The sequence below is a fragment of the Carcharodon carcharias genome, chromosome 7 (assembly GCF_017639515.1).
Source record: "Carcharodon carcharias isolate sCarCar2 chromosome 7, sCarCar2.pri, whole genome shotgun sequence".
NCBI classification, from domain to species: Eukaryota; Metazoa; Chordata; class Chondrichthyes; order Lamniformes; family Lamnidae; genus Carcharodon; species Carcharodon carcharias.
Genome location: NC_054473.1, coordinates 130,947,347 through 130,960,361, shown reverse-complemented (window position 1 = coordinate 130,960,361; position 13,015 = coordinate 130,947,347). Strand labels below are relative to the sequence as shown.

At 45.5% G+C, this 13,015-nt stretch overlaps 1 protein-coding gene across 1 annotated transcript in view; it reads right to left on the bottom strand.

Moving 5' to 3' along the window:
• Nucleotides 1–13,015, bottom strand: part of LOC121280052 (dynein heavy chain 5, axonemal-like) — a 336,766-nt gene that overhangs the window by 273,377 nt on the left and 50,374 nt on the right. The window contains exons 5-6 of the mRNA XM_041191681.1: nucleotides 6,311–6,327; nucleotides 997–1,141 (exon numbers count right to left, since the gene is read on the bottom strand). Coding sequence (XP_041047615.1) covers nucleotides 997–1,141; nucleotides 6,311–6,327 — 162 coding nt within the window. The remainder of the gene's footprint in view (nucleotides 1–996; nucleotides 1,142–6,310; nucleotides 6,328–13,015) is intronic.

Below are 13,015 nucleotides of genomic sequence, written 5' to 3'. Positions count from 1 at the left end.
ATATATTGCTGTTCCTTCACTGTTGCTGGGTCAAAATCCTGGAACTCCCTCCCTAACAGCACTGTGGGTGTACCTACACCACATGGTTGCAGTGGTTCAAGAAGACATCTTACCACCACCTTCTCAAGGGCAACTAGGGATGGGCAATAAATGCTGGCCCAGCCAGCGAAGCCCACATCCTGTGAATGATTTTTTTTTTAAATCCCCTCGTGTACTGTCTTATGCTCAACTATCTTCAATTGCTTCATCAATGACCTTCACTCAATATAACTTCAGAAGTGGAGCTGTTCTCTGTGATTGCACGGTGTTCAGATAATGAAGCAATCCATGCTGCATGCAGCAAGACCTAGACTGACAAGTGGCAAATGTGCCATAGATGCATCAGGTATTTACCATCTTTAAGAAGAAAGACCCAAACCATCTCCCCTTGATCAATGGCACTACCAAGTTCTCCACCATTAATATCCTGCCAGTCACTATTGACCATAAATTCTACTGAACCAGCCATAGAAATGCCATGATTACTACAGCACATCAAACCTGGGTATTCAGCGGTAAGTATATCACCTCCGAATTCCCCAATCTCCACTACTTACAAGACACAAATCAGGAGTGCATCGTAATACTCTCCACTGGAGATGGAGACAGCTCCAACAATACTCAGGGAACTCATCAATATCCAAGAGAATGTAATCCTCTTAATCAACATTTCATCCATTAGCCTAAATATCCACCCCCTCCATCATCAGTTTACTGTGGTTGCAATGCACTATTTACAGAATATGCTGCTGCAACTCCCCCAGGCTTCTATGGCAGCACCACTCAAACATGCAACCTCCATCACCTTTATGGACAAGGGTGGAATGTGCATGGAAAAACCATCACCACCAAGTTTCCCTCCAAGCTACACAGCATCCTGACTTGGAGACATATCACAGTAACTGGGTCAAAATCTTAGAACGATCAGAGTGCGAGAATTAAATTTAAAAAATTTACCCTGTATATGTTTTCATTTGTAATGGCTCTGCTGGCATTACCTCGAAGAAAGGCAATACAAATTCCAGTCAAAGCAGCTTCCTTCCCATCAGTAAGAAACAGCTTTAACATCTTACCACAACTCAAAGATCCTGGTGAGGGTCCACTTGCCCCAAGAGCAACTAAATCATAAAAGAAAACAATAGTTGAAAACAATGTGTGCCACAAACCTTCCCTAAAATTATTTCATTATAACTAACAGTGGTCCAGTGCTTCATGGCTATTTAACTATATTATACAGATGTTGTGTAACATATAGAATACATATCATCCAATATGGACAACAATTAATGCAATTGGAAACAATCTTGAATACACCAAAAATTTAAATTCAGGACCAGTTGGCCATTCAAAACCCAATATCTAGGTTTTGTTTAGTTTTTCCCATCCCTCAAAGGTTATTTTTCTCCATCCCATTAGCTTTCTCCCCAAGGCACACAAATTTAATCAGTTCCCAGATCTCCACTACTGTGTCTTAAACTGATCATGAGGAATGTAGAGTAAATCTTCAACAATAACTTGTATTTATATAGCATCCTTAATGTAATAAAACGTCCCAAGGCGCTTTGCGGGAGCATTATCAAACAAATCTTAACACCGAGTCACATAAAGAGGGCATATTAGGACAGATGACAAAAAAATCTTCGTCAAAGAATTATGGACATACTGTGAGAAATGGATGTGTTTTTAAAAATATTTTTGAGGAACATTCTGTGGAAATGCCTATGTGTGTGTATGTGTGTGTGCATGATTTAATTAAGCTGGGCAGAGATGAATAGGATACAGGTTGCCTGGGGAGGCTGAAACATGAAAAGGATAGAGGTGTTTGGTTTGAAGTACAAGTAAACAGGTTCATTTTTAGATAAGTTGAGAGCTTGAATATCAAAAGGGCGCCAAGGTAACAAAAAACATGTTTGCATCTTGCAGGAGTTCCATTGGGAAATAGAAATGGGAGTATTATATTTTATTGACCCAAAAGCAAAGATAAAATAGAGACATGAAAGATTTTCAATTTGGAAGAATTTAAGTTTCAAAGAGGTCTGAGAACAATGGGACCTGAGATGAAAGGGGAAAAAAGGTATTTTAGAGTTCCTGTTTGAGCTGTTGAGATAGCAGCTAGAGCTGAGTTGGAAGCTGTTAAATTTGGGCTGGGAGGAAATGCTGTTTGAACCAGCCAACCAGTCATGCCAGAAAAGTCTTGGGCTACAACAAGCAGTTTTATTCTGAAGTTTGGATTCCACAGCAGAGTGGGAGAGAGTTACAGGGCATGTGGTATACCTCTATTAAAGCTACAGCATTTTGCCTTGGATAATATTACTGGATTCCTTATAGTTAAACATCTATAAGGGAGTGTTGCCTGGAAGGTGTTTACTTGTGGGTCTGGCCAAGTAGAGAGTCTTTTTGGGGGGAATGTTTGTAAGACTAACATTAATTGTGTAACTGTAATCTTGTGTGCATCCGTTTTCTTTTAGTCTTGTTAATAAAACTTTTAATTTTAATTTTTAAAATCCCAAAAGTGTTATTGGACTTCTTATGGTGGAGTTCAGCACATCTTCTACTCATTTTCAGAATACAAAAAAAGGATATGGCCCGTAAGTCAAGTTTCCCTCTGGGATTTGGTTTGCACAGCAATTAACACCGGCTCTAATCATAGCAATAAGAACATACGAAATAGGAGCAGAAATAGGCCATTCAGCCCCTCGAACCTGCTCTGCTATTGAATAAGATCATGGCTAATCTGTTTGTGTTTTGAATTCCAAATTCCCATCTACCCCCAATAACCTTTGATTCCCTAGCCTAACAAGAATCTATCTACCTCTGCCTTAAAAATGCCTCCATTGCCTTCTGAAGCAGAGTTCCAAAGTTGCACAACCCTCTAAGAGAAAAAAATTCTCCTCATTTCTGTCCTATAAGGGCGACCCCTAATTTTAAAACAGCTCTGGACTCACCTATATGAGGAAACATCCTTTCCACGTCCACCTTGTCAACAACATTCAGGGTCTTATATACTTCAGTTAGGTCACCCCTTACTCTTCTAAACTCCAGGGGAAACAAGCCCAGTCTGTGCAACCTATCTTCATAGACAAGGCACTCATTCCAGGTATCAGTCTAGTAAACCACCTCTGAACTGGCTCCAATGCATTTACATCCTCCCTTAAATAAGGAGACCAAAACTGCACACAGTATTCAAGATGCAGTCTCACCCCAAAGTCTTGTATAACTGAAGCATAATATCCTTACTTTATGTTCAATTCCTCTCATAATAAAGAATAGCATTCCATTAGCCTTCTTGATTACACGCTGTACCTACATACTAACTTTTTGTGATTCATGCACGAGAACATCTAGGTCCCTCTGCACCTTGAAATTCTGCAGAGGTTCTTTGTTCTCTGGTTCTCTGCTTTTTATTCTTCCTGCTAAAGTGGACAACTTCACATTTTCCCACATTATACTACATCTACCAGATTTTTGCACACTCGCTCAGCTTATCTATATCTGTCTGCAAACTCCTTGTCTTCTTCACAACATACTTTTCTCCCTATCTTTGTGTCGTCTGCAAATTTAGCTACCATGCCTTTGCTCCCTTAATCTAAATCAGTAATGTAAAAAGTTGAGACCCCTGCAGGACTCCACTCATCACATTCTGCCAATCAGACAAAGACCCATTTATACATACTCTTTGCTTTCTGTCAGCCAGCCAATCTCTATCCACACTAATATGACCCCTACATTATGAACTTTTATTTTCCACAATAATCTTTGATGTGGCACCTTATCAAATGCTTTCCGGAAATCCAAGTACAGTTACGTCTACAAGTTCCCCTCTATCCATTGCACATGTTACTCCTTCAAAGAACTCTAATAAATTGGTTAAACATAACTTCCCTTTCACAAAACCATACTAACTCTTCCCGCTTACCTTGAGCTTTCCTAAGTGCCCAGCTATAACCTTTTTAATGATCGACTCTTGCACCTTGCCCACAACAGACGCCAAGCTAACTGGCTTATAGTTTCCTGCTTTCTGTCTCACTCCCTTCTTGAATGCTTTCCAATCTGATGGAACCTTTCCAGAATCTAGAGAATTTTGGAAAATTAACACCAACGCATCTACTACCTTTCCAACCACCTCTTTTAAGACCCGAGGATGAAGTCCATCAGGATCTGGAGACCTGTCAGCCTGCAGCTCCATCGGTTTGCTCAGTACTGCTTCTCTAGTGATTGTAATTTCACCAAGTTCCCCTCTCCCCTCCACTCCTGATTTACAGCTATTCCTGGAATGTTTTTGTATTCTCTATAGTGAAGGCAGAAGCAAAATATTTGCTTACTTCATCCACTATTTCCTTATAATCTACCATTAACTCCCCATTCTCACTCGCTAGAGGACCAACACTCTCACTTTACCTACACTTTTCCAGTCTAAATACCGGTAGAAGCTCTTGCTGTCCATTTTTACATTTCTAACTAACTTCCTCTCCTACTCTAATTTCTTTCTCCTGATTTACCTTTTAGTTACTCTCTGCGTTCTTTATATTCTGACCAATCACCTGACCTGCCACTCATCTTTCTGGGGTTATATGCTTTTTCTTTAATTTTGATGCTTTCCCTAACTTCTTTTGTTAACCACAGATGGTGGGTCCTCCCTTTAGAATTTTTCTTTATCGTGGGAATATACCTTTTCTGAGTATTCTGAAATATCTCCTTAAATGTCTACCACTGCTTCTCTTTTGATCTATCCCCTAGCCTAGTATCCCAGTTAACTTCAGCTAGCTCAGCTTTCATGCCCACATAGTTGCCCTTATTTAAGTTCAAAATACTAGCCTTAGACCCACTCTTCTCCCTTTCAAACTGAATGTAAAATTCAATCATATTGCGGTCATGACTATCTAGGGCCGCCTTTACTCTGAGGTAATTAATTAATCCTGTCACATTACACAATACCAAATCTAATATAACCTGCTCTCAGGTTGGTTCCAGAACATGCTGCTCTAAGAAACTATCACAAAAGCATTCTATGAACTCTTCATCCAGGCGACTACTGCCAATCTGATTTTTCCAGTTCATATGTAGATTTAAGTCACCCATGATTATTGCTGTCCACTTATCAGAAGCATCCAATATTTCTTCTTGCATACTTTGTCCTACATTGTGGTTACATTAGGGGGCCTGTTGACCACTCCCACTAGTGAGTTCTTTCTCCTAATATTCCTCAGCTCCATTCAAGCCTATTTATATAACCTGATCTGAACCAAGGTCATCTCTAACTATTGCACAAATGCCATCCTTGATTAACAGTACTACCCCTCCACCTTTACCTAGCTTCCTATTCTTCTTGAAGGTCATAAGCTCCTCAATATTCAGGACCCAGTCCTTGTCATCTTGCAGCCAGGTCTATGTAATGGCTATCAGATCATATTTATTTACTTCAGTGTGCGCTATCAATTTGTTTACTTTGTTATGAATGCCACGCGCATTCAGATACAGATAGACCTTGTGACATCTAGTCTTGAATCTTTGTGCATTCTTAGGTATTTTTCTCTCTGTCCCTACCTGCCATTTTCCAACTCTCATTTTTCATGTTACTATTTTCCTCTCTTAACTTGTCTCTACTCTTTGATATACGACAGCTTTCCACTTTTGATCCCTTGCCCCCCGTGTTTAGTTTGAAACCCTCTCTACTTCCCTAGTTATGCAGTTCGCAAAGACATTGGTCCCAGCCCAGTCCAAGTGTAGACTGTCCGAACAATACAATCCTTAATTTCCCCAGTACTGGTGTCAATGCCCCACAAACCAGAAACCACTTCTCCCACCAGTCTTTAAGCCATGTATTCACCTCTCTAATTTTGTATACCCAATGCCAATTTGCATGCGGCTCAGATAATAATCCAGAGATTATAAACTTTGAGGTTCTGCTTTTCAATTTAGTGCCTAGCTTCTCATAGTCTCTATGCAGAATCTCGGTATCTACATGAACCATGACAACTGGATCCTCCCCCTCCCTGCAAGTTCCTCTCCAGCTCTGAGCAAATGTCCTGAACCCTGGCACGGGGCAAGCAACACAGCCGCCTAGACTCTTGCTGTTAGCTACTGAGAACAGTGTCAATCCCTCTCACTATACTGTCCCCTACTACTACTACATTACTTTTTGCTCCCCCCACTTGAATGGCTTCCTGTACCACGGTGCCATGGTCAGTTTGCTCATCCACCCTGCAGCCCCCACTTTCATCTAAACAAGCTGAGAGAACCTCGAACCTGTTGGACAATTGCAGAGGCTCACACTCCTGTACTCCTGCCCTCTGGGTCCACTTACCTGCCTCACTCAGTCACACCCTCCTGTCCCTGACCACTGACCAAATCAGAAGACCCTAACCTAAGTGATGTGGCTGCCTCCTTGTACAAAACACCCAGGTAACTATCCCTCTCCCTGATATGTTGCAGAGTCTGCAGCTCAGCCTCCAACTCAATAACTCTGAGCCGAAGTTCCTCAAGCTGTAAACACTGCAGATGTGTTTGCCCCGGATTGCAATGTTATCCAGGAAATCCCACATGCTACAGCCTTGACACATCACCTGTCCTGCCATCCTTAATGTGTTTTTAATAATTACTGAATTATATTAATCAGTTATTTATGTTGCTTTACTTAATATATTTTATTAACTTTACCACAAATTTGTGTACTATTTTAAACCTTAGGGATAGAATAGAACTTACCCACTTACCAGACACTCACCAAACAGCTAGCTCCTTTCCTTGTAGTAGAACAAGAACCACCAATTACTATAGGGTAAGAAAGTTAGAAAAAGGAAACAAACACCTCCTTCCCACCTTCACTGAATTCCCCCACTCACCAAACTCCAAGGGGAGAATTTTCTCCCCGTCGGGGGTGTTGGGCAGGGGCGGGAGCTGGTGCACAGCTGATTGCCACCCGCGATCAGCTGGGCGCTGCCATTTTACACGGGTGGGCCAATTAAGGCCCACCCAGCGTGACGCGCACCCAGAAGCACTGAGCGCTCCCTGTGCGGGCGGGAGGAGTCAGCTGAGTTGGGGCCTGTGCTCTTTCGTGCATGCGCGCAACAGAGCACAGAAATTTCCCTGAGCCACAGAGCTGCCTCAGGGACATTAGTTTGATTTTCAAAAATTTAAAAAAAAAAGATTTTTAAGACATGTCCCCTCATGTGACAGTGTCAAATGAGCTGGGAAATGTCAATGAATTTTAATTTAAAAATTTATTTAATTTATAAACCCGTCATGAAACCTCATCCCGCCCGTGGATGAGGTTTCATGATAAATGCGAAGGCCACCTGGGCTCTTCGCCTGCCTGCCAACCGTAACGTTGAACGGGTAGCTCGGTTAATAACTTTAATTAGGTTTTAAATGGCCCTAATAGGCCTTTGACATTTTGGCAGGCGCGCAGCTGACGTCACCGCGCGTCATTTTATTTCGCTGACCCGAAGATTCTGGCCCAAGTCTTCACTCAGTTACCTCAGCTGCACCCCATTTTAAAAAGTGCTTAAAAGGAGGTAAGAGAGGAAGAGAGGCAAAGAGGTTTAGGGATGGATTCCAGAGATTAGGGCTCTGAAGGCACAACTGCCAATGATGGAACAATTAAAACCAGGGGTGTTCAAAATGCAAGAATTGAAAAAGTGCAGAAATGTTGGATGGTTGTAGGGCTAGAGGAGTTTACAAGACTGGGAGAAGTAAGGCCATGGAGCGATTTGACAACTCAGATAAGCCTTTAAAAGCAAGGCATTGCTTAACTGAGAGCGAAGGTAGATCAGTGAGAATAGGCGTTAGTGTGAACGTGACTTGGTGCAAGTTATGACATGGACAGCAGAGCTTTGGAGAACATCAAGCTTTCAGAAGGTAGAACATGAGAGGCTGGCCCAAAGTGCATTGGAATAGTCAAGTCTAGAAGTAACAAAGGCATGGATGAGAGTTTCAGCAGATGAGCTGAGGCAGTGTCTGAGTCAGCAATGTAATGGAGGCGGAAGTAGGCAGTCTTGATGCTGGCCCAGATATGTGGTTGGAAGTTCATTTCGGGTTTAAATATCACACCAAGTTTCCAAACAGTCTGGCTCAGCCTCAGAAAATTGCTAGAGAGGGTAGGAGTCGATGGCTAGGGAAAGAGTTTATGGTGGGGACAAAAACATTGGCTGGGATTTTTCGTGCCAGCCGGCATTGGGCGCGTTTGGTGACGTGAGTGGATAAGATGACGCGATCAGTTTCACTATGGCATGAAACCAGTTTGCGATCGTCCACCTAGCCCACCGATGGCAGGCCACATTCTCTGCTATTAGACATCAGAAAGATCGTTGTAATACATCAGCATATCATTATTAGGCCTGCCCACCGAAATCATCCTGCCCACTGGATCATCCGCCCACGTCAGCGGGAAAACACACCAATGTGTTTCACAACAGCACATGAGTGACGTGCCCATAGCAGGCTGCACCTTGCATGGGACTTCAAGGTTGGTTTGCCTGCCTTACTTCAGTCAGCATTTGCAGTTATCAGCACCAAGCTTCACAGACAGCACCACATCACTTTTAGGGGGGCTCATGGCAGGTCTCTACCTACCAGATCAGCCACATAGGGTGGTTGTTCAATGGCTGCAAGGCTAGAGCTTGCTTGGCAAAGGGAGAGAAGTGGCCTCAGGCAAGGATTGTACTGGGGAAGGAGTGTAACCCAGGGCGTGTGTGAGGGCACATGTTGATCTGTGCAAGCGGCCTTAAGATGGTGAGGGCTGAGGAGACAGTCTCCAGAGGAGATGAGGCCAGGTGGACATGTGAGGGTATGTGTGTGAGAATGGGTGGTGATGTCCCTTGAGCTGGCAGTGAGTGAATGTGTGAGGGGCTTGAGTGTGTGAGATTAGAGCGATGAGATGGTTTCCATACCTGGCTGCATGGATGAGATCATTCATCCTCTATCAGCATTGGATGGCCAACCTCTTCTGTGCAGCATTGGCACTGATAACCACTAACACCGCCTCCCAAGCTTGGTTGGTCATGCCGCTGCCCATCCTGTAGCCAGGGCGGGGGTAGAGTACAGCACAGCGGGCCTCCACGGCACCTAAAAGGCATTCCAGTGATGCGCCACTAAATCTGGGGGCTGCAGTCTTCTTGGCTTTCGTGGACAGCTTCTCTGCAGTAGCCATGGGCCGGAAGCACAGAGATGTGTATGTGCGGTCGGACTTTAAATATGGCGCCTGGCTTGATGAAACGGTAAGGTGATGGCGTTGTGGGCAAATGAGAGCCTGCCCGCCATGGAAACAGCGTGTTTCATGGGAATGCATAAATAACGTGGCAGGTGTGGGACCATATGGCGTGAAAAGCTGCCATCGCGGCCAGTGGGGTAAAACATAGTTATATCTACCTGCTACCACACTTAGTGCAGGTCTGGGATGATTCCGTCCATTGGCTTTGGTCTTTACAAATTTAGTCGGAGGAAATTTCTGGTCATTCAGTTCTGGATGTCGGACAAGTAGTCTGATGCTAGAGAAAGTGGAGGGTTTGAGAGACTTGGTGGTGAAGTAGGAGCTGATGCTGTGTTTTCAGGTGAGGTCACCAGGTACCATCCTGTAAATGAGAAATAGGAGGGGGCCAAGAAAAGGTCCTTGGGTGGGGCTCCAGACATAATAGTGCAGGGATGGGAAGAGAGGCATTGTTGTTGATCTTCTGGTTATGACTAGATAGGTAAGAATGGAACCAGCATAGGCAGGTGCTGTTCCACTCAGCAGAAAGTTGGAGACTTTGGAGAAGATTGGTGTTGGTGTGGCACACCGTGTCAAAGGCTGCAGAAAAGGACAAGTAGTAATAGGACAGAATTTTCCATTTTGCAGACTAAAGCTGGGATTTTCCGGCCCTGCTTACATTGGAGAAATGTGACAGGTGGGAGGAGAGGGTTGATGTGCAAGAAGGCCAAGAATCAGTTTCACGCGGTTGTGAGACCAGTTTGCGATCTACTGCTCCACCCGTCAATAATGGGCTATGTTTCCCACCGCTGCATGTCGGGAACCTAATTTCAATACTTTAGCATCTCATTATAAACCCTGCTTGCTGGAATCGGCCCCCATGCTGGATCATCTGAGCACACCAATGTGTTTCACAACTCTACACAAGTGACATGCAGCCAGCGAGCTGCACTTTGCACGGGACTTCAACGTTTGTTTGCCTACTTTGCTCCGGACAGCACTCGAGATCATCAGCAACAGGCTTCACAAGCAGCACCATATCACTTTTAGCGAGGCTCATGGGCAGGTCTCTTCCTACCAGACCATCCTTAAGGCAAGGGTGGCTTTTCAATGGCTGCAGGGCTAGGGTGTACTGAGGAAGGGGGAAAAGTGGTCAGGCAAAGGAAGAGGCTGCAGGGCAAGGGTGTACCGGGGAAGGGAGGTATCCCATGGTATGTGCATGTGGCCTCAAGATGGTGAGGGCTGAGGAGGCAGACCCCAGAGGGGATAAGGCCAGATGGAGATGTGAGGGTATGTGTTAGAGAGTGAGTGGTGATGTCCCTTGAGCTGGCAGTGAGTGAGATGCGAGTAAATGTGTGATGGCCTTTTGAGTGTGTGAGTTTAGAGTGATAAGATGGTTGCCTTACCTTGGCAGCACAGATGAGATCATTCATCTGTTTTCTGCACTGGGCGGCCGTCCTCTTGTGTGCAGTATTGGCACTGACCATCTCTGCCACCGGCTCCCAAGCTGGAGTGGTGAGACTGATGGGCCTCCTGCGGCCAGAGCAGGGATAGAGGACATCGCGGCTGGCCTCCATGGCTTTGCTGCAAGCATTGAGAAGTGTGTGTGCAGCTGCAGTTTAAATATGGCACCCTGCGTGAGGAAACGGTGAGATAACGTTGTGGAGGGAAAATCAGAGGCTGTCCGATTGCGTAATTAGGGATGAAAAAGGGATGCTATGGTGTGAAAACCTGCCATTGTGGCCAGCAGGTAAAATGACTCTTCTTCCTGCCCACTACTGCACTTTGTGCAAATCTGGGACAATTCTGCCCTAAGTGCAGTGGCAGGTGGGAACAATTGGTGTGTTTCCCGATTTTGTGCCCAATCTTCCTCTTTTGATTTCATTAATTATGCATCAGTGAGGAGCTCGTCGAAACTCATGGTGGGGTGGGCAGTGATTCATCTGCCCTACCATTACCTCATGTGGTTGAAGGTCCTGGTGCCATATTTAACTAGAGCCTGAACACACATTTATTCTCTGCAGCCCAGGTGTATGGGGAATTTCCTCGGAAAGTCTGCAAAATGTTCCGAGCCAGCAGATCAATGGTTCAGTGAGGCCTCCCTGATGATTCTCCTCCAGGCCATCCATGAAAAGCAGAAGGTCCTCTTTCTCAGGGATGGGACCAGGAGGACCATCCACCTAACCTCAGCGGCCTGCAAGGTCGCCAGGGAGGCCAGTGCCAATGGGCAACAAAAAAAGTCTGCCCTGCAGTGCAGGAAGAAAATGAGTGATCTCATCCACTCCACCAGGGTAAATCAGACTTGCTCTCATTCCAAACTTGCATTCTCATAAGGGCATCAGGTAGTCTAAGGGTTACCGTCCACAGGGATCTTACACACTAGCAGCAGATCAGACATAGAATGATGGAGTGCAAGTCTGAGCGCAAATTGGGCAGAAACTATGCATTCTGCTGGACCTGGGTCTATGAGAATGTTTGACAGCTACTTTAACAACACCATCTCATTTAAGATCCCCCACAAACAGTGTCTTCAGCCTTTACTGGGGAGGGAGGACTCAGCACACACTGCAGGCATGCATGTTCCTGAACTCCTCTTCCATCCCAATCCATCCATCTGTCTTTATACAGCACAAGATAGCCCACAACATGAGGGAGAGATTTCAGACCAGAGGGAGCACCCCGGATTTGCACAACCTCTCCTGCTTTGAGGAGGCCACAGAATTGGCTGGAGAGGACAGGGATCGGTCATGCATGGAAAGCAAGATCAGCCTCCTCCAACAAGCCAGTGAGGATGCTTCCTCTATTCCTCAGCCACATGTGGACGATCACAATGAGTTAAATATAATGTAGGAACCTGCCTACTCAAGCATTAATTCCATGTTCTCTCGTTTCCAGATGCCAGCAGGAAGAGGCCGAGACAGACCTCCCGCCAGCACATAAGCCCCAGCCCCCTCTCCTCCCCAGATGAGGAGGTTGACGAACCACTTTAAGAAGAGCCATTACTGCATTCACCAGCACCCTCCACCAGCACAGACACACACCTTGGTACATCTTAGAACTAGAGTAGGCTTGGGATCACTCTCTGGTGATCACCTTACTGACATGTCTCCACAGCAGGCGGAGGCAGTGACAGCCAAGGTCTCTGGCACTCTGAGGACTGCTGCAAACCAGACTCCAAGACTCTAAGTCAGATGATGAGCCTCTGCCATTGGCCCGAGGCAAAATGTTGGAGATGCAAAGATAGGCAGGGGAACATCAGGCAGAGTTGTCAGAGGCTATTACCAGACTTGACTGAAGGATGGAGGAGTCCCTCCGTATTCTGTCTCATTTTGTGGCTCCAGAATGCAAGTGCATCAAAGTCTCCATGGGGAGGGTGGCAGCCACCTCATAGACCCAGGTCCAGCAGAACGCACAGTTTCTGACAGACTTGCGCTCAGACCTGCACTCCATCACTCTAGCAATGGGTTGGATCCAGCAGTGGCTGGGGAAGAGAGAGACAGGGCACCTTGACCTCCCTCCAGGTGCCCATTCTCCTCAAGGAGTCGGGGGCGGCCTTCAGGCATCCAAATGGAGGAGCAGCGTCAGCCAGACATCCTGGGGACATCCACCCAGGACATTCCAAGGGTTTCCAGCCACTCCAAATCCCCTCTGCCTGTGACTCCATCAACTACAGCTGCTCAGGCAGAGGAGACTGCATCTGGTCTGAGCAGGAGACTCGCAGCAGGCCAAGGTGCACTATTTCTAAAGTTGCAACATTTGCAACCTCCAGGCCTGTGCTTCCAGAGAAAACCC